We start from the raw sequence: 20,787 nt of genomic DNA, 5'->3' as shown, positions 1-20,787 counted from the left end.
CGGAGCACGTCCTGCTGTCCCAGATTGGCCCCGCTGGGCACTGGCACAGTATGCCTCAGGTACTACCCATCCCATAGAGGTACATACAGCATCAGTTGCTGTATTGGTACCTTAGGAAAGCTGGGCTGTTCTCAAGATTAAGAAACAATGAGCTCTGACTGTTACATAACCTGCTTGAGACTGGAGATGAACGACCTTTGATTTCCTAGGAAGTTTCACTGGGAATTCTCATTTGTAAAGTACCTTCCTAACTCCTATGTCCAGTGACTGCACAGCGAGGAGAGTGGCTGAGAATGTTCTGGAAACTTGGTTACAACTGTCTTTCTCCTAATGAGGTCAGGTGGGTCTCGTGTCTGTCATGGTTTCTGCCTCGTTTCCTTTGTCCACTAGACTTCCTGTGGTGGGCCGGAGTGAAAGAAACGTTGACCTGGCTTCCATTTTGATTCTTTTCTTCTTTTCCCCAACAGGATACCCAAAAAGCAAAGCAGTTCCTGCCCTTTCTTCAGCGAGCAGGTCGTTCTGAAGCTGTGGTGGAATATGTCTTCAGTGGTTCTCGTCTCAAACTCTATTTGCCAAAGGAAACTTGCCTTATCACCTTCTTGCTTGCTGGTAAGTCTTATATGATATTCTATTTAACTCTGAAAATTCTTCATGGAGGTCACATGCCCACCTTCCTGTGTGTTTGGGGTAGGATCTGGAGCCATTTAGGTTCTTTCATCTGTAATTGGGATATGACCTCAGAATTGCTAGCTTTGATCCCCGGTCACTGCAGACTCAACAGGGAACCCTCTTCTTGCTCCTCATTCCCACAACCACAGGACATAGGAGGAAAAGAGCTTCAAGGACAGCACATAATTCCAGACAGCTTAAGTGAAGGGAGTTCCAAACCAAACCACTCACTGCCATCAAGTTGGATCCGACTCATAGTGATCCCTCCTTGGGTTTCCAAGGTGGTATCACTACAGAAGTAGATTGCCCAGTCTTCCTTCTGAGGAGTGGCTGGTGGGTTTGAACCACCAGCCTTCTGGTTAGTAGTCAGATGCCTTAGGCACTATGCCACCAGAGCTTCAGAAGGGAGTTACAGACATAGAAAAATGTTAGCAGTGAAATTCTCCTTGTTGGCATTCCCCTCCAGAAACAGACGTCCCTGCCATGTTAGTTGCAGGCAGGCCTTGAAGAGCAGCATCACCCGGCCCTCAGAGCTCCACAGGCAGTGCTGTTTGTCTCTCTTACTTGTTTCAAATGTCATTAAGATCCAACTCTGTGATGATGAAGCCCTGGCCGTGACGTCCCTGTTATGGACTCCAGCCTTTACCATATGTCTTGGCACTGAGGCTGATGTGCTGGGGCCAGCCTTCCTCCTTCCTTTGCTCACTGACCATACATCTCTCTCCTATCTTCTAGTGGCTTCATGTTTCACAGGCCAGCAGGAACACCTCTGAACTGTGCTCTTGGAGCAGTTTACACTTACACATTCAAGGAGCAGACTGCTTCATTTCTTCTCTGCTGGCAAATAGTCAAGTCAGTTATTTACAGCCAGCGCCTTACAGTGACTGTGGTCTTTGAGAGAAAGCTGTCATTTTGCTTCACCACCCCCAGACCTGCACACACATTCGCTCACTCACAAAGGACGCATTCTGCTGTGTCTCCCTGAGACACATTGCCTTTTTTGTGGCTCTCCTATTCCCTCAGCACTTCTTTGGTTGAATTCCTGAACAGAAGCCACTATGGAAGAATAGAAATGGGAGCCAGGCTCACTGTCTCCACCCAGATTGCCCCTGCCTCCTTTTCCTAAAAGGTGTGGCTAGTTTCTGCTCTGGATAAGGGTCCCTCAGGCCCAGACTAAATGGATTGAGTTACATGAGTAAGGACCTCACGCGAGACTGGAAGCTCACTGCTTGTCTCTTGGCCCTCAGTTCTCATGGAGGCTCTTGCACACTCCTGAGGAGGTCACACTCGCTGCCCAGCCCTGCAGGCTCCCTGAAGGGTATTGATGGCAATATGACACCAAGCTCAGGGCCGCTACAGAAGAGGAAGGCCACAGCAGAACCACGCCACACCGGAGGCCATGCTTTTGTTTCTAGTCATCTCGGAGGTAGCAGTGCAGGAGAGGGTCCTTTCTTGGAGCCCTGGTGGCTTTTTTCTTAAGATTTCTGCACTGAGCAAGTTTCTTAGCGGTGAATTCTTGTCGTTACAGAGTTTGAGGCATATGCTCAACTCATCCTCTGTTCCACTCCTGAAAAACAAAGGCTGCTTTGGCAGCATGGAGCTTTATCCCGGAGGTGTAACAAGCAAAACAGTATTATTCTTTCCGGGAAACTTGGCCACAGATCTGTAGGGAAAGAAAACATTGAAGTTTTGGTTTCTAAACTCAAAACTCCCTGAATGGCGCTGGCTCCCGCATGGACCTCTCTTGGCTTGAATGTTCTTGCGGAATCTTCTGCTTTTCCCTCACTTAGACACCAGCAGTCTGATCCCTGGACTCTGCAGCCTCCAGATGCTCTGTGTACTTGGCATTATTCTGAGCTTAGCAATGCAAGCGGTATTCCCAGAGTTAACTTACGTTCTGGAAGATAGATTACACAGAGACAAATCATGGTAAAAATACAAGCGTTTACGTTTGTCTCCTGCCATACTACGTGCTCTGTTATATTATGCATCTTTTGGTTACTTTAGGGAAGTTATAGGACATAGCAAAGTCTCAAGAGAAAGCAGACCTAGGTTTGCATCTCGGCTCTAATAACATACAAGCAGGCTGATTCCAGAAGGTTGTGTCCCCTCTAAAAGCCTTGGTTTACACATCAGCTGCCTGGAGGCTTTGCCTCTCAGGATGGTTGTGAGAGTCTAATGAGATGAGTAAAGGACCCTGAACAAGCCTGCTATAAAGTGGATGATCAACAGATGCATACTTCCTTCCCCTCCTGAAGGTTTCATGCTTTTCTAACCAGAGCTGTCCTTACCTCTTGTATGGAATGTCATGGTTGCACAGAGTGTTTGCTCAGAGCCGTGGCTCTGCCGGGAAGATGTTGGCAGCACAGCCAGCCTCCTCCTGACCAAGGAGCAGGCTCACTAAAAGGAAGGCTACTGGCTTTTCCTGTTGAGACTTTGGAGCAAGGAAATCTGCATTGTCCTGAAATGTTGTCACAAAGAATATAGACATAAGGAAGACACCGTCCAGACCTTAGGAGGCTCCAGAGAGAAAACTGTCATGTGAACAGAGTGCAGTGTTGGGCACTAGTGAGAGACTAGAATTATCTATAAGGCGCCGAAGTAACACAGAAGAGGGAGTGATTAGTTACTTAGTGGAGATCAGAGAATGCTTCTCTGAGGAGCTGGTATCTGAGCTGTGTTTCAAAGGAAAAATAAGAATTATTTTGTTTTTATATTGGATTGTGGGGACAAAGGAGAGGAACATTCTAGTTGGATGTGTCTGTGTGTGTATAACAGCTTATACAAGGTACAGAGGTATAGTATATCCCGATGTGTGTGGGCGACCGTGAACCCTTTGGTTTGAGCAAAATCTAAAAATCCAGGAGGGATGGTGTGTGAAATGAAGCTGGAAATGCAGACAGGAGCTAGTCTTTCTCCTTTGGAGTATTCTGGGGCTCCTCACTCACTGAAAGGTATTAAGCATGGGAGGCTTGCTCAGACTTGGATTAAGAAAGTTCATTTTGGTGGATACATTGGAATAAACGAATGTAGGGCTTGGAAAGCAGTTAAGAGGCGAAGAGGATAGAGCTCTGAGGTTTGGCCGTAAAGAGAAGAGGAGAGATTGGGAAAGTATTTATTAAGTACTATTTCGGTTTAGGGAAGGACTGGATTTTTTGGTCAGGGGTGAGGATGATGTAAAGTATACAGGGGAACAGACAGACACCTTGGAAAATACAAGACATGGAAGAGTGGCCTTAAGGATTCACCTGCAATCAGAGAAGACATGCTCAAAGAGTGAGAAAGAGAATCACGAGAGAGTGGTCTTCTGGAAGCCAATTGAGGAAAGGATGTCAAGGCGTCGACAGTGTGAGATTTTACCAAAAAATCAAGTAGGTAAGAAATATGAAGTGGTCATATACTATTTATCTATTAGCAAGTCACAAATGACCTTTGTCTATGCAGTTTCCCCAGAGTTGAGTTAGCTGAGGGCAGATTGCAGGTGACTGGGGAGGAAATGTGGAAAGTGAGGAATAGAATTGTCAAATGTTGACTACTCATCCAAAACCCTGGTAGGGGCTCAGAAAGGAGGGCAGAACAATGAAAGCTGAAGGGCCAAGGTGGTATTCTAAAGACATCAGCATCTTGAGTATTTTTATAACTAATTCTTATTCAAGATTGGAGCAGACAGTGGCATGTATAGTTGGAAAATCCATTTGATATTCCTCTGTTGTTTTCATAATACTAATTAGAGAATGTAAAACTTGACAAAATCTTCTTGGTAAATGAGGATATAAAAAAGATGGAGTGAGGAAATATACTAGAGAACATGGGTTCAAAAATGTTGAGGAGAGAGGCACTGGTTTGAATTCTGAGGAGAAGGAATTAAAAGAGGATGCAAGGAGATAATTATTAGAACTGTGACCCAGAAGGGAGACTGAATGAATAAAATGGGTGGAAAGCATAGGTAGAAGGAATACATTGAGGGGAAAGTGGTGCTTAGCCTCTGAGACCAACTGCAAAGCCGCAAGTGAGCGTTGGTACACACGTGATGGCTTTGGTAGTGACTGTGGTTTTCACTATGAGGGTTAGTGGTTTGAGAAGCATGACAAGGGTTGGAAAGGCTGCTAAGGCCTGTGGGTGTAGGAACCAGACTGAGGCCTATAGATGGACTGACTGACTGAAGAGCCTACTGAGATTAGAAATTTTGGGTCTTGCAGCATAAATTACCAACTGTGTGTGTGTGCTCGGTGCTCCGCTGCTTGTGTGTGGGAGTCAGAAAGATGGATCCAGGCTGAGAGTTTTGAAGAAGGCTAACGTGTTAGAGATATTGAGGGGCTGCTGAGTCATCATCTGTGGGCTCCACCTCGGCTAGGGAATAAATGAGGCCAGAGAAGGGATGATGAACAAGGATGGAGCAGGGGAACCCGTTGACTGGAGGCTTATGTCTGGGAGGGGTGTAGACAGCAGGCAGCTGGCAGGATAGAAGCTTTAGTTAGTGCTTATTATTTCACCTGGAAGCATTCCCGTGAATCACACAGTTCTCTCCTCTGTGAAATGGGCATAATGATAGATATCTTGCCAAGGATATTGTGATTATAAATAATATGTGTACTATATAATGCTTATCACAGTGTCTGATATGTTGTAGATGCTCAATAAATGGTAGCTGTTATGTGTAATTGTTACACATAACAATTTGTTGTTGTAAATTTGTTTGTTACTGTTGTAAATTTGGCTGGATTTTCAACATGGTTCTTGAAATAATCCAATTTGTATGGAAGGTGGAGAAGACTGTGCCAAGTATAATGGAGAGATCTGTTGTTGTGTGCTTTCAAGTCAATTCATAGCAACCTTACAGGCAGAGTAGAACCGTCACGTAGGTTCCTGGGTTGTAATCTTTATGGGAGCAGATCTCCAGGTCTTTTCTCCCACGGAGCCACTGGTGGGTTTGAACCGTCGACCTTTCAGTTAACAGCTGAGCACTTAACCATTGTGCCACCAAAACACCCACTGCCATCAAGTCAGTTCCAACTCATAGCAACCCCCATTGGGTTTCTAAGACCGTAAATCTTTATGAAAAGAGATCGCCTCATCTTCCTTACATGGAGCAGCTGGCAGGTTTGAACCTCCAACCTTCTGGTTAGCAGCCAAATGCCTTACCTACTGTGCCACCAGAGCTCCTTACTGTGCCACCAGGGCTCCTTAAAAGAGTGACCTAGGTGACCATAAAAAAAAAAAGAGAGAGAGAGACAAAGGGAAGTAGAAGATAATTTTAAAAGGTGACAGGACTTTTATTTTACTTGATTTTTCACACACACATACAGGGTTGATATTTAGACAGAGCCAGGAGATGTTGGAACCCACCCCACGCTCTTTGTGGTTTAGCATGTCTGAGGAGAAAACAGCTTCATGTTAAGATGGTTACAGGGAGGAAGTAGTCTGTGGAAGGATTAGGAAACGCAGGGAGTTTGCTGCAGTGTGATAGTGTTCCATTGTGGCCAGTGGGACAAGAATCAAAAAGGAGGTACATAAGCATTTTGCTCTTGGGTGGGGGTAACCTTCTAGCTATCATTTTCTCACCATTAGGGTGAAGGCCAGTGTGAGGATCTTTTTAAGTCTTCATTCCCCAGTTTTGACTCTTAAGCTGATTCTTGCTTTTCTTCAGTAATCCTATAGATGGACTTTTCATCCAAACAAGATAGACTTGAAGGGCAGGGAGATTCTACAGAGCCTCGTACACATAGAAGACTGGAAGTCTCGCCACTGCTTGTTAGATGTAGTGATCCTTTGTCTAGCTAGATCTAGCTGGTGGAGAACTGATGGAGATACAAACCAAACCAAACCCACTGCCATCAAGTTGATTCCAACTCATAGCAACACTTCAGACCAGAGTAGAATTGCTTCATAGAGTTTCCAAGGCTGTAAATCTTTACAGAAGCAGGCTGCCTCACTTTTCTTCTGCAGAGCAGCTGATGGGTTTGAACTACTGACCTTTTAGTTGGCAGCCAAATAAATGTTTTAAACACTATGCCACCAGAGCTCCAAATCATGAATACCTGGGCAGAATTTGCACTTGCGGGGCATGGTCTCCGCCACAAAGCTGTGGGTTTGTTTGAGCAAAGCTTACCTTCCCAGTGATGACTTGGCTCCACTGGGCCCAGAGGAAATGGTAGCTCCAGAACTTACCACAGGTACCTGCGTTTCCTTTATCCAGTTTCTCCTTCTGCAGGATCACTTCAAAGGATCACATCCTGAACTCATAGGGCCACTATTTGGTAATTAGCTTTTGTTCTTGATCACATTGTGTTTGAAATGTTTAAAGAAAATGTTCAGAAACTCCTCATTCCCGTGTAAGAGCTGGTTGGCTGGCCAGCATAGATGTGTGCTGGGCTCTCTGCCTGGTATCCGTAGTCGGCAAAACCCTGACGCTTCTGTTGTGGGTTGGTCCATCAGGACAGCGACACTCTTGGTGCAGCTTTGCAGATATCTGAGGAATGCTCACCATGCCAAAGACTGGCATTCTGCCTGAAATGCTGCCTCTTTGTAGCTAGGAAGAGGTGGGTATGTGATTCTCGAGGGGAAAGTCAGAGTCATTGTGGCGAGTGGTCGCCTACGTGCTGCTCTCATTAATCCTAGCCTTTTGGAGAGCCCTCTGGACTTTGAGGTGGGGTGGACACTTTCCATTTTTATGTGGCCTTTCTTGGGCAGACGGCCCCACAGCTTGACAGGGAGTGGCATTTGGCCTGAGCCAGCTGGCCCTTTTGTCACGGTTCCTGCACCCCTGTATGCAGAACGATTCTCGGTCAGATGGGAGAGCAGGTGGGGCTGGGAGGTCAGCTGGAGCTACCAGGTCAGCGCCTCCTGGAAGCGCTTGCCCTTTAAGCCTCTGAGCACCTGGCTCCGGTTTGGCGGGTGAGCAGGTGACCTTCCACCGTCCGAACGGAGACCACTCCAGGTCCTGCTGCTACTGCGCCTCCCGTGCGTGCTGAGTTCAGTCTTGGAGGCGGTCACCGTCGCTTCTTGTCCGGAGCGAGCAGGGAAGCCAGGGTCCCCAGGCAGCCGACATTCGCTCAAAAACACCTTTTCCTCCTCTAGCCTCTAGTCGGCCCCATACATTTTCTTCCATTAGGACAAAAGCAATTTGCCCGCGGTCATTATTTTTATTTTTCCTTGTCATGTGTGTCAGTCACATTTTGCTATGGGATCTTGTCTAAAGGGAGGCTGAGGTACCCATTTGCAAATCGGTTGGCTCTCTGTCCACGTTTTTATTGACTAGCACCAGTGGACATGGAGTGTGTGTCTCCTGTTGCTGTGACCTTTATCTTGTTGTTGTTGTTAGGTACCGTGTTTGACTCACAGCAGCCCCATGCGACAGAGCAGAACAGCTCATGGCGTTTTCAAGGTGTGATCTTTGTGGGAGCGCGTTGTCAGGTCTTTCTCTCGTGGAGCTGCTCGGTGGTTTCAAACCACCCTTTTGGTTAGCAGCCCAGCACTTAACTGTCACACCTTAAAAGACCTTCCTAATTTGATTTGCTTTCTTAGCTCTTGGGCATCAAAGTCATGCTGAGGGCACAATTGAAGAAGTTGTCCTGTGGGCCAGGTGTAGCAGGTGTCAAGTCAGGCCTGCAAACCAAAGGCTTTCTCCTGAATCAGAGGAGAAGAGTCATTTGCAGCTTGATGCAGAGTAATCTAAAGAGTCTTACCTCAGATAGATGAGGTCTCCACCATCTCACCAAGTAAGTCCAGCCCTGTTCACATTTCCATATTCTGAAAGTACATGGCAGTATATATGATGAATTACGCTGGGACAGCAGGGTACAGGGAGCAGTGGATGTCATTCACCTTGGATGGCACTCACAGTACAAGCTCCCTAGAAGGTAGCAGCCGGCTGGCAGAGGGTTCCCATGAGGATCACAGCAGGTGACTTAGAATCAACCAGTTACCTAGTCATTGAAACAAGACTGGAAAATGAGACTGGCTTCCTTTGCCTGTCCTTGGCATTTTTTAATATTCTCTCTTTCTCTCTCTCTCTCTCTCTCATTAGAACTCCCCTCTTGAGCTACGTTGTAGCAAAGGTGGCAATGAGCAAAGGCCTAGGTGTCTGTGATTTGCTTGGCATTGGGGGATAGGGGGTAGGCATGGTGGCCTAAAGGTTTGGCTATGTGTCCTTCTACCCTGAATGCCTTTGAATAAAGTTCAGCCTTTACTCTTTTCTCTTCAACATCTCTGCTCCAGCCAATACTAACAGGAATACCAACTGCCTGTTTCAGTGGACCAGAAACTTCTCAGGAGAGGATGGGAGTGGGAGAAGGTGAATGAGGATGTCCTCCACATCCCCTGGCCCCAGGAATGGTGGAGCCCCATTGATTACCAGTGCCTAACCAAATTACACAATTAAAGCCAATGCATGTTTAAGTGAGAAATTCCATTCTACAATCATAGAGGTGCTAATGAATGTGGTTGGGTTTCTGGGCTTCTGTCCTTAATTAAGCAATTACAGGGTCTGCTGATACTTATGAATTCCTTTCAGATGCTTTAATTGAATTAAATAGAGCAGCTTAATAGAGATTTGTGAAGTGGGGTATCCTTTCTCTTGGGACTTCCCAGTTTGGTCTGTCTCCACTGACAACTTGCTTTCAGTTGGGCCCCACTACCAGAAACGAGCAGCTTGACTTGAGACTTTCCTGAGGCTGCCCTCACTCTTGGCTTGTGAAGACACCATTGTGTGATTTATGTGAATGGTGAGGATTATGTTCATGTCAGGAGGTCCCAGAGGGTCACTTGTAGGAAAACATTAGCCCCATAAACAGTTGTGAACATTTTGTACTGCAGCCATGATTTTTGCAAGCCTGCTGGACAAAGGGCTCTCCTTCATGGAGAGCTGGTGGACGGTGCATCATTTAATGCGACAATGACACTGCTGCTGATTAACAGCTTTCAGTCTGGTGGTAGAGACAGCCGCGTGAAAACCTGAATCAGGGAGGTGCAGAACAAGAACCACCCCGTGTCTAGGCCGCATTACATGAGAAGGGGGAGGAAGGAACAGTTAATTGCGAATGGTAGAGACTGCTTAGGGGAGGTGGCATCTGAGCCTCTGTGAAGATTAGGAACGTTTTCTTTTGGCAGGCTGGGTGTGATTTGTCTAGGCCAAACAACTTTGACTGTCTCGTTAGTTCTCAGGAAGAGTTGCCTAAAAGAAATGGAAGTGCCATCAGTCATTTTCTCTCTGCTTTTCTATTGGCATGTCGGTCTCGTTCTCAGCTCCCCTGCCACTGAGCACGCGGTGCTGTGCCCCAGCTCCTGATCTCTGCAGGCACACCATCACCCCCTGGCCGCGTGGATGAAAGTACAAGCCTGCGATTATGGCCTGATTATCTCCCATCTTTAGCTCATGAATCATCCCCAGAATGAGCCTCATCATACTTGTGGGTCATTCAGTTGCACGGTTATTTAACGTGGTTTTTTTTTGTATCTACTAGGCACTATGCTCGGAATATAGAAATGCATAAGATATAGTTCTTGCCTTCGAGCAAAGTAGTTATGTCTACTGAAGTGAAGAATGTATAGACATGAAAAAATATCTTAAAAATGAATAAAGATAGGGAAAACATGCCTCGAACTCCATAGAAATGAAAACAACTTAGAGATTTGATAAAACAGAGTAAATATTATGAAACTGTCAAAAAGGCCAAGGCAGTCCTGATCCAGAAGTATAGGACCCAGCTCCTAGGGGACGATGCTCCGTCTGGGGATGCCTCCTTTAGGAAGGACATCAGCAAAGTGCAGGAGGATTGAGGACAGTGACCAGGATGAACCAGAACTCACTGCCATCAAGTAGATTCCTACTCACAGCTACCCCCATTAGGTTTCCAAGGCTGTACATCTTTACAGAAGCAGACCACCTCATCTTTCTTATGTGGAGCAGCTGGTGGGTCCAAACCATCAACCTTTTGATTAGCAGCCAAATGCCTTAACCATTTACACCATCAGAGCACCTTGACTGGGATGAAGTTGTGTTTTACCATCAAGTCAGATCTGACTCATAGCGACCACTCCTTGGGTTTCTGAGGTGGTATCACTACAGCAGTAGATTGCCCCACCTTCCTTCCGAGGAGGGGCTGGTAGGTTTAAACCGCCAGCGTGATGAACCAGAGGACTGTGCTGTTGCTGTTGTTGCAAGGTGCTGTCAAATCAGTTCCCGCTCGTGGCGACCTTATGAATAACAGAATGGAACGTTACCGGGTCCTGTACTGTTTTCATGGTCTTTGGTATGTTTGAGTCCATTGCTGCAGCCATTCTGTTAATCCATCTCATTTTCAGGGTTTTCCTTGCCTTCGCTGGCCCTCTCCTAGTATAGGAATCAAAGGACTGCCAGGACATGATTGGCATGTTTCAGGATAAAAGAGGAAGGGATCTCATTTGTCCAGTAGCCATTTCAAGTATCTTTTTGATTGAGACAGAGTAATAAATAAAGCCATCAGTAAAAGTAAGATTTGTTCAGCCTAGTTTAATGGCAGGGATGTTGGTGCTAAAACACTTGAAGACACATCCCTGCTCTCCTGCCTCCTAGTTAATTGTTTCCATCAGATGGGCTTGCTTCTCTTGATGTGATGATGGCCACCTGGAGGTGAGGGAGACAGCAAGGCCCAGTCAGCAGTTCTGTGCTGGCTTGTCTGGGGACTCCTGTGACTGAGGGAAAGGCAGCCCTAACTGTGGCACCACCTTCTGTGGAGTCAGTCACCCTCACCATCTCATTTGGGTTTTGTGCACCAAGAAAAGAGAGATGTTGGTTTTTCCTGTTGGGGACAGGCCCGTTGATTGCCTCTGAATCAGTCAAAGATAAGTGACAAGAAGCCATCCTCTGCCTTCTCCTTGGGCTGTTCACTCATACTGCTTTTGAGTTTTAATACAGATGTGCTAAGGACAGAATTTGTCTTCACTTACGTGTTTTGGGCGAGGAGGAACATCCTGGATCAGGTGAGATACGTTCCTAAGGCCTGTCCTTGACAGGGCTAATGAGAGTCAAGTTGGTGCACAAGGGTAAGACCAGGCCATGCTCCTCAGGGGCTCCTTGTCAGCGCTCCCCGCCCTGACACTAAGGCCTGTGTGAGTCCTTAGGCTTGTCAAGGCTGCCTTCCACCTGGTATGCAGGGGAAGGAATGAGAGGCCGACAGAAATTTGATGCCTTTTCTCTGCTGGAATGTCTCCAATACCAGCACCTGTCTCTCTGGTTGTGCCCACCTGCCTCCGTTCTGATGTCATTCTTTTGGCTTTCCCAGAAGAATAAGGCTCAGTGTGGATTTTCCAACTCCATCTTGTCAACCTTTTGGCATTTCCCATCAGCCACTTAGTCATCGTGGTGGCAGCAGAGGCTGGGCTGCTCCCCGCCTGCCCTGCGCAGTGTGTGGGTTGGGGGTGGGTGGGGCTCATTCCCCTAGTCTAATAGTGGAAAATGGCAGGACATGGATGCAGGGGAGGGTGTAAATGGTTTGTAATTTGAAATTAAAGGGAAGTGCTTTAAAATCTGGTAATGGGCAGCCCCAGGGTGAACAGTGCACAGTGCCTGTAACACTTAATCCTGGTTACCATGGGAACCCCACTTCTTCCAGCCCCCCCCCAAACAGAAGCTTGACTCAATTTTTAAAAAGAAATTAAAAAATAACCTTAAAAAATTGTGTATGGCCTCCTCCCAAACCCCCAAATTAGTGTTCACCTTGGATTCCTTCTAGAAAGTTTTCCTGAGGCTTCCCAAGCTGATAGGCGGGATTTGCCAAGTTTGTGCCTGGCCTTTTTATAAGACGTGAATGAACACCACTGACAGGGAAATTGGGCACTTAGGTGTCCATAGCAGTCCTGGGCAGTGCAGATGCCATACTCAGCTGCTCACTGGAAGGGTGGGGATTCAGAGCCACTCAGAGGAAAATCTGGTGATCTACTTAAGCGAGGAAGACACTGAAAGCCCTGTGGGGCACAGTTCTGTTTTCTTACATGTGGGGTCACCACCAGTCAGAGCTGACTTGATGGCAACTGGTTTTGTTTGTTGGTTGACTTAAGTGTCCAGTCTGGACAACCAGCCCAATCATACCCTCCTGTTGACCTACTGAAAGTAGCTCTGGTGGCACAACAGTTGAAGCATTTGTCTGCTTACCTAAAGGTCACTGGCTCAAACCCACCCGTTGTGCCATAGGCAAAAGGTGTATCAGTCTGCTTCTGAAAAGATGTATAGCCGTGAAACCCCGCGAGGCAGTTCTCCTCTGTCCTGTAGGGTCAGTTTGAGTCGGAGTCCACTTAAATAGTGGTTTGGTTTTGGTTGTTTGGATTGACTTGAGAGAGGGCACTGCAGATTTTCACTCAAGGAACTGGGTAGGACCACTGACCACGAGGTACATTTCCTCACCTTCCATGCTTGGTGACCTGAGGAAGCCCCAGGATCTTCACCTATGTCTGGGTACCTTGGGGCCACACCCAGATTCTGATGCAGGCTCGCCCAGCATGGCGCCTCGTAGGATCGGAAACAGTCCCCAGCAGTTCCCTTCCTGTTTGGAAGGTGTCTAAGACCCAACCCCATTATCTCAGTTGTGTTTTTTCATCACCAGAGCTTTTTTCCTCATTTATTAAATTTCTCTCTTAATCCGATCTCCTGGGGTCGGTTTGTTTGTTAACCAAAGCTTTATCACCCTTTGCCTCTGTTCAGAAGAAGGAGGTCTGCTTCTCTCTGCATTGGCCTCAGGCTCCCTAGGAGGTTGGCTGATAGGCTGCTAAGTGGGCTTTGGGGAAACTCTGCTCAAGGTTTCTAGATCCCCTTGGGTTTTGCCTTGCTGTACTCTTGCTTTGCAGTTGTGTTCATGCAAAAAGCCTAATAACCCCTGTGCTTAACCATGATGACCAGTAGGAAGATGTTTAAAGTGACTAGTGAGTCCACAGCGATGGCGAAGTTCCCATTTCCCTGCCCTTGTGTATCTCCTTTTCCTGAGCATGTACATCTGTTAGTGATTTTTCTAGGGTTAATTTGGGTGTTTTTATTTTTAAATTGGAACATGGTGTCTGTCTCTTGTCTGTGTGTGTTTTGGATGCAGCCCCTGTGCTAGGCATGCAGTTATTAACTCCACTGATAGGCCAGTGCGCTCATTAGCATTTGCATTTTAAATTACAAGCTAGCGCAGACGACATTTATGCTATATTTGTACCACTGCCTTCTTCATGAATGATGTCGTATGTGCAGGGAATGCAGAAATAACTCCTCAAGGCCCTGAGGTATTTTCGTCTCTTTTTCCAACAAACTGCTGTTTCTTTTTTACTCTTGATTCTCATTGTCTGATAGGACTTTTTTTTTTTTTTTTTTTTTTTTAATTCTCTTCCAATTTTAGACCTATTTGTGAGTGCTGCTGTTTGGGAAGTGCTAACGACAGACCAACCCCTCATATCAGAATAGGCATATTGCGTAGCGTGGCCATCTTTCCCTTCCCGCGTGGTGCTCCTTGTCAGCAGCCTGCTGGCGGAGGGAGAAGGTACTTTCCTCCTGCGCAGTTGGGTGGTGGGAAGACCTGGGACCAGCTACTGGCTCTGGCTTACACTTCCTCTTTTTCAGAGCAGATTAGTCACTGCTTATGTTCTAATATCTGTTATTGCTTGACTCTGCGAAGGGAATAAAGGAACTAGTGTTTGCCTTCAGTGCTTTATTTTTGACAGGACACATTTAGATTACACTACAGTACAGCATATAATTAAAGATTAGATTGTAAAATACCAGGTTGTTGTTGTTGTTGTTGTTGTTGTTATGTGCCGTCGAGTCGGCCCTGACTCATAGCGACCCATCCTTGGGTTTCCGAGGCAGTATCACTACGGAAGTAGGATTGCCCAACCTTCCTTCCGAGGAGTGGCCGGTGGGTTTGAACCGCCAGCCTTCTGGTTAGCAGTCAAGTGCTTTAGCCACTATGCTACCAGAGCTCCTAAAATACCAGGTTAGGGGGGTGCTTTTTAAGTGAGAGTTGCTAGTAGGCAAGTCTCTTAGGAGAGAGGTTGCTCTTGAATCACAAGCGCCCCATCAGAGATGCTCAGTCAGGGACAAGGAGCCTGGGAATGGAGCCTTCCTGGGCTTGCTCAGCGGGGCTGGTCCTGGTCCTGGTCCTTGGATGGTTTGTGGCATCAGATTGGTGAAAAAGCAGAGCTCTGGTAAATTAATCTACTTTCTTGTCATTCTGCCGTTTTCCTGTGATGTCTAACTTTGGTTCTCTGAGTTCTGTCTCAGGGACAGTTCTTGGGGAAGTCTAGTGTGTGAAACATACCATGAAGAATCCAGGGAAGTGACCCTGGAAATAGTAGATCTGCACCCTGGGTAGGAAAGCCAGCTCTGCCGTCGAGAGAAACGATTCTGTAGTTCCTTCCCTCCTACTCCATGTCATCCTCATGGCGGTTAGCTGCTGGAATAACCAAGACGTGAAGAGTTGCCTTTGAGGCTGACGATCCCAGAGCAGATGAAACGTTAACTGAGGACCAGGTCCCTTTAAGGTATCTCATTGCCACTTTAACTTGCAAGCAGTTAACCTGCTCTGCTGCTAACCAAAACGTTGGTTAGCAGAAGAGCCTTGGAAAAAAGACCTAGTAATCTACTTCCAAAAATAATCAGTCTCTGTAAACCCCATAGAGTGCAGTCCTACTCCATTAAACATGGAGTCACCATGAGTCAAGAGTTGACTTAATGGCAACTAGGATTACCACCAGAGCATTTCATACAAAATAGAAAAAACTACACAATATGGTTGTGTCTGGTCTCATGTTTGTTTCATGAGAGGCTGAGCTCACAGTGAACACTGCCAAATTCCACTCATTCCTTCTCCCTTGGAGTATAGGTCTCACTCATGAGGGTGGGGATTGGGGAGCTCCTGTTCCTTCAACATAGCAGTACTTGAGCAGCTCCAAATTCACCTTCATATTTGGTGCAGTCTGTGTCCTGGTTCTCTAGTGCTGCTCTGACAAGAAATATACCACAAATGGGTGGCCTTAACAAACAGGAGTTTATTCTTACAATTTTGAGGCTTTACGTCCAAGTTCGAAGTACCAGGCTCTAGGGGGGGCTGGGTGAAAGCCCCTCAACCTTGGGGTCCAGTTCTGCCTCCTGCTCCTGGCCCACTGGAGCTAGAGGTGTTTCTTCACTCAGCTGGCTGCTGAGGCTGACAAACCCAAGGTTGACAAGTAAAAAGGCACAGTCCTGGTGTTACCAAACCACACGGCAGGCCATTAATTTAAGTCAGTTGTAAGTCCCAGGGTCGGCAGAGCATGGCAGGCTGCTGAATAACGACATAGCTACATGCAGGGTCCAAGCGTGCTATAAGCTGGAGACCATTCCCCAAGGCTTCTGCTTATATACAGGAAGCAGACCACATTCCATAAGGCAGCTACTCAGCTGCTCACAGTAGATTCCACCATGGAGTTGATAACCAGTCTCATCATGGGGAATACTACGTCCAGCTGCCCAGCCACTCAGCCAGGCCCAGCCAAGTTGACACACAAACTGAACTACCACAGTCTATATGTTTCCTTTCATTGCATTAATTATTCTTGTAATAATTTTTTACCTGGAATCCCTGCTGATTGAGACTTCTCTGAGAAACCCTACACAAAACACTACAAACATAGGCATGTGAGGGACCTTCCACACTACTTAGATGTCTGAGAATTCAGGACTATGTCCTACCGCAAGTCCACACATTAGTTCATTTTCCATAAACCAAAACACTCACAGAGTTCTTTTGAAAAGTTGATAGGCAAGACATAATTGATGAGGAATCGTTACCTACCTCTGGATTTCTTCTCTTCTGTGGAGGTGGTCTTGGTTTTTGGCACACTCGGTGTTGGCTGTGGACGGTTGTGGCTTCTGTGAGCTTTGGGCTCCAAACCCTTTGGGCCTCTGCCTTTCCCTCTAGTCTTTCATTTCTTTTGGTCTCTGTGCCCATTCCCTGGTAAAATTGTTCTCCTGTAACTAAGTTGTCTAGCAAGGTAAGTCTGGAGAGCGTGGAGGAGATGGTGGGTCCCTGGCCATGTTGGAGCAGCAAAGCCAAGCAGAGGGTGCAGTGGTGGGCTGCCTCACCTGTGCCATTAGATGAAGGTTCATTTGGGTTGTGTGGTGGCAGGCAGCTTGACGGCACCCCGAGTGTTCATTCAGTAACTGATAAACGCTACCTAAGGATGCTGATGAAAGCACCCAGCTCATGGAAGAACCGAGGAAACCCACAGACTCTATCTCATTTTTTCATCCCACGTGTGATCCAGGTGAAGGGTTGATTGCCACCCCGCTGGGCAGGCGCTCCAGAGGAAGGGGCACAGCTTCCCTGCCTTCCCCCAGCTGCCAGGCCGCCAGCCCTGTCTCGGCTCTCTACACCTACCTCCACTATGTCGTTGGCTTCTGACAGAAACCTTGAATTAAGTGGGTTAGGAATAAACTGCTTGAATGCTTGTGCAGCTAGCTTCTCTCACCAGCTATCTGAAGTGCTTTTTGAAATACACGGGAGCCCTTTGTAAGCTGCTTTATAAGCTGTGAGTCCATTGTGCTGCTCTCTGCAGCCAGCGTGTCTCTAACCTAAGTAATGTCTCCTTGGCTCTGGGCCAGTGCTTGGTATTGGAAATTCGCGTAAGCAGCAAAGCCGCCCACCAGAGTCACTAGCAGCTGTTGCAGGTTGGAGGATTTGCAGAAATTGAGATTGCTGTTCCCAGATATTGGCACTTGCCTGGTGATGAATGACCCAGTTTGTGCGAGGGGACTCTGTATGCCTTCCTTCGGCCTTTTATTCCCAGCCCTCTATTGTAGCGCCTGCTCAATGGCGCCGTTGTGGGGGAGGCCGGCGGAAGGGGGGGTGAGTGCCCTGCCTCTACCGCCAGTCCCTCCCTCAGTTGGCCTAAACTGAGACATTAATAAAAGCTCTTTGATCCTTTGAGCTGGCCCTTGGGCCAGGAACTTGGTGGCACATAGCACAGACGCCAAGGGCTAAGAATCTGCCTCGAGAGGGTAGAGAAATGAACTTCAGCCTGGTCTCATTACCCTGGTGACCTTTCGCCTAAATCTACCCATGTGCACTAGAAAGCCCAGGGAGGTAAGACCAAGACCAGAAGCAGCTGAGGCTGATAGAGTCATTCATGGGAAGTGGGTTTATTTCTGCTGTGATTACCCAAGAGTGAAATGTTGAGAGGGTGATGCCACTTTGTATAATTTCTTCTTATCACATATACCCATACATATTCATGTATGCATGTGCTGGAACCAGTGTCACAGGCCGCCTTTCTAGAGATTAAACTGAAAAGAAAGGAAAGTGAATGACCTCTCTTAGAAGGCTTCTCCCCTCCCATCTCCACCCCTGTCATCGCTCTCTTTGTTTTCTTCATAGCATTACACTCTCTGAAATTATCTAGTCTATTTTTTATTGGCTTTTTTATTGACTCTGTCACCAGAATATAAGATGTTTGAGGGCAAGGACCTTGTCTGTCTGGTCACCATTGAACCTACTGTCACAGGGCCTAGAGTGGGCCAGAGTCACACAGTAGATGGCTCTTGAATGATTGAATCAGCACTGGGGTTTCTGGGCTAATGCTTGGATAACTTGAACATTCAGAAAGAAAAGAACCCCAGTGTCCTCATTGAGAGTGGTCTCTGGAGCCCCAGCAGCCCTGAGATTGCCAACAGGAGCCCCTAAGTGGGGTCTAGCAGGTGACCTGGATCAAGGCTAGGATCTGCCCCAAAGCGACATAGTCTTCCCAGTTCATAAGGTTTCATAGCAGCAGCTTTGGGGCTTCTCTTGGCCCAGATGTGTGCAGGGCTGGAGAGGCCCTGTCTGGAAGCCACCAGGAGCGTGCATACATACCTGTATGTGTATCTGTTCCGCTGCTCGTGGAAAACGATGTCATCATTAGGTGCTGTTGGGTGGGTTCCAACTCTTAGCAGCCCTGTGTACATATAATCTCTCTGGGCCTCAGTTTTCTGTTTTTTTAATGCAGTGAGGGTGTTCAGTTAAGTTACTTTAGGGTTTATCCCAGGCCTGAGTTTCTAATAATGGCTTTTCCTTAGTTTTTATTGTGCAGAGTCCCTGGGTGATGCAAACAATTAATACGTCTGGCTGCTTACAGAAAAGGTGAAGGTTCAAGCCCCCTCAGAGGTAGCTTGGAAGAAAGGCCTGGAAATCTACTGAAAAAATAGCCATTGAAAGCCCTGTGGAGACCTCTGACATGTGGGGTTGCCAGGAGTCAAAATTAAATTGACGGCAACTAGTTACTATACACTGTGGTTTAACACAGGAATCTAGTGGTACGGTGCTTAAGCTCTCAGCTGCTAACCTAAAGGTTAGTGGTTCAAACTCAGCAGCTTCTCAGCAGGAGAAAGGTGAAGCAATCTGCTTTTATAAAGATTTACAGCCTTGGAAATGCTATGGGGCAGTTCTCCCCTGTCCTGTAGGGTCACTATGAGTCAGAATCAACTTGACGGCAGTGGGTTTTAACAAGGTTGGTACCAGTACAGTCCCATTTTATAGATCAGAAAGCTGAGGGCTTCAAAAGTTATTTAACGACCGGTGAATAGCAGAGTATGTGCTCATAATCCTACCGCATTTGTGTCCTCAATTAGAACACGGTACCTGTGTTGTTGTTGTTATGTACCATCGAGTCGGACCTGACTCATAGCGACCCCTCCTTGGGTTTCCGAGGCAGTATCACTATGGAAGTAGATTGCCCAACCTTCCTTCCGAGGAGTGGCTGGTGGGTTTGAACCGCCAGCCTTCTGGTTAGCAGTCAAGTGCCTTAGGCACTACACCACCAGAGGTACCTGTGGTGACACTGAAATACGGCCTCATGGTCTTACCTCAGACATTTCTCCAGGTAACAGAGGAGCTTCCCGTCTTCCCTCAGTTCCCTGCACCTCCCTATGCTGCCTCCGTGGTGAGGAATGAACCTGGCACCCACCCTTCTCTTGAGATGACCAAAAGCAAAGCTTAAGAAGGGGTAATAGGCCTGCCTCTTGAGTATTGAATGTAGTATTGAAGGTGTGAACTTTTATTTGTTGTGTTTGGGTTTGGGCCCCAGAGATAACACCAGCAGGAACACAACTGAGACTGAGCATGGCTAGGACATGTGATTGTGGAAGAGAGAGCAGGTCAGACCTGTGGGATGGGTTTATGAGCTGGGGCAGTTTATGGGCAAATTAAACTTTCGCCCTGAGTAAGCAAAGTTCTGAGCCAGTTATTACTGCTCTGGCACTTCTAATGGGCCCTGTGCAACCCTTATAAATTATTCAGCTGCTTTACTAATAAAAGGCCAAGCAACTTGCCTAGTCGTGGTGGTACTTTAATGTAGCTAAGGGAGAACAGGTGAAAGGGACAGACTGTTTGCTGACCACCAAGGAGCCCTCCCTTGTAATTTAGGGTGAAAGGGTTAAACTGGTGAGCTTGAGTGGCAGGCTTTTGAGAGATAATGTGTGAAACTAGCATTGACCTGTCCATGCTGTAGGCTAACAAAGGGCCTCCCTCTGAGGAAATGCCTGTTGTACCTTTCATGCAGGGTCATGGTCATAGTCACTAAATGTGCCTGGTGATCCAACAGTGAAACAGCACAAAAGTGGCTGTTTTATTGTTTTGTTTTAACATTCTTTATAACTTACCATTTTGATTAAATTTTAAATTGATAGAAAAGGTGTGACATTGGTACAGAGTGCTTCTGTTTACCCTTCCCAGACTTGCCAACATAACTGCCCCATTCACTTGTTTTATGTCTCTCTCTCTCTCTCTACATTTTTACCAGATTTTTGCCATATTGCCTCTCACCTCTATAAACTATGTAAAATATTTTTTTCCATCCCATACAGAACATGCTTTAAAAAAAAAAGTCCATGTGATCACCCTCCCTGTTCACAGCAGAAACCATGACGTTGCCCCCGTTTGGAGGCCGCATTGTGGCACTCGTGCGTCCAGACTTTTCAGTGCCATCCCTGCTCTCAAATCTCCTGTTCCAGTGTCAGACCAATGAGTCTGTCTAGTTCAGAGGGTTTCATTCTAGCAATTTTGGGGCTTCTGTTGGCCCAGGTGTTTGCAGGGGTCAGAGAGGCCCTGTCTGGAAGCCACTGGGAACGTGTACATCCCAGTATATTTGTTTTCTGTCTGC

At 46.9% G+C, this 20,787-nt stretch overlaps 1 protein-coding gene across 1 annotated transcript in view; it reads left to right on the top strand.

Annotated features, from left to right (window-relative positions):
• Nucleotides 1–20,787, top strand: part of SND1 (staphylococcal nuclease and tudor domain containing 1) — a 573,924-nt gene that overhangs the window by 388,525 nt on the left and 164,612 nt on the right. The window contains exon 15 of the mRNA XM_007946735.2: nt 468–609. Within this exon, the coding sequence (XP_007944926.1) occupies nt 468–609 (142 nt within the window). The remainder of the gene's footprint in view (nt 1–467; nt 610–20,787) is intronic.

This window comes from Orycteropus afer, unplaced genomic scaffold, assembly GCF_000298275.1.
Source record: "Orycteropus afer afer isolate SDZICR_OR568_19922 unplaced genomic scaffold, OryAfe1.0 scaffold00170, whole genome shotgun sequence".
Classification (NCBI taxonomy): Eukaryota; Metazoa; Chordata; class Mammalia; order Tubulidentata; family Orycteropodidae; genus Orycteropus; species Orycteropus afer.
The sequence above is the reverse complement of the archived record's forward strand: the minus strand, read 5'-3'. Positions and strand labels throughout refer to the sequence as shown.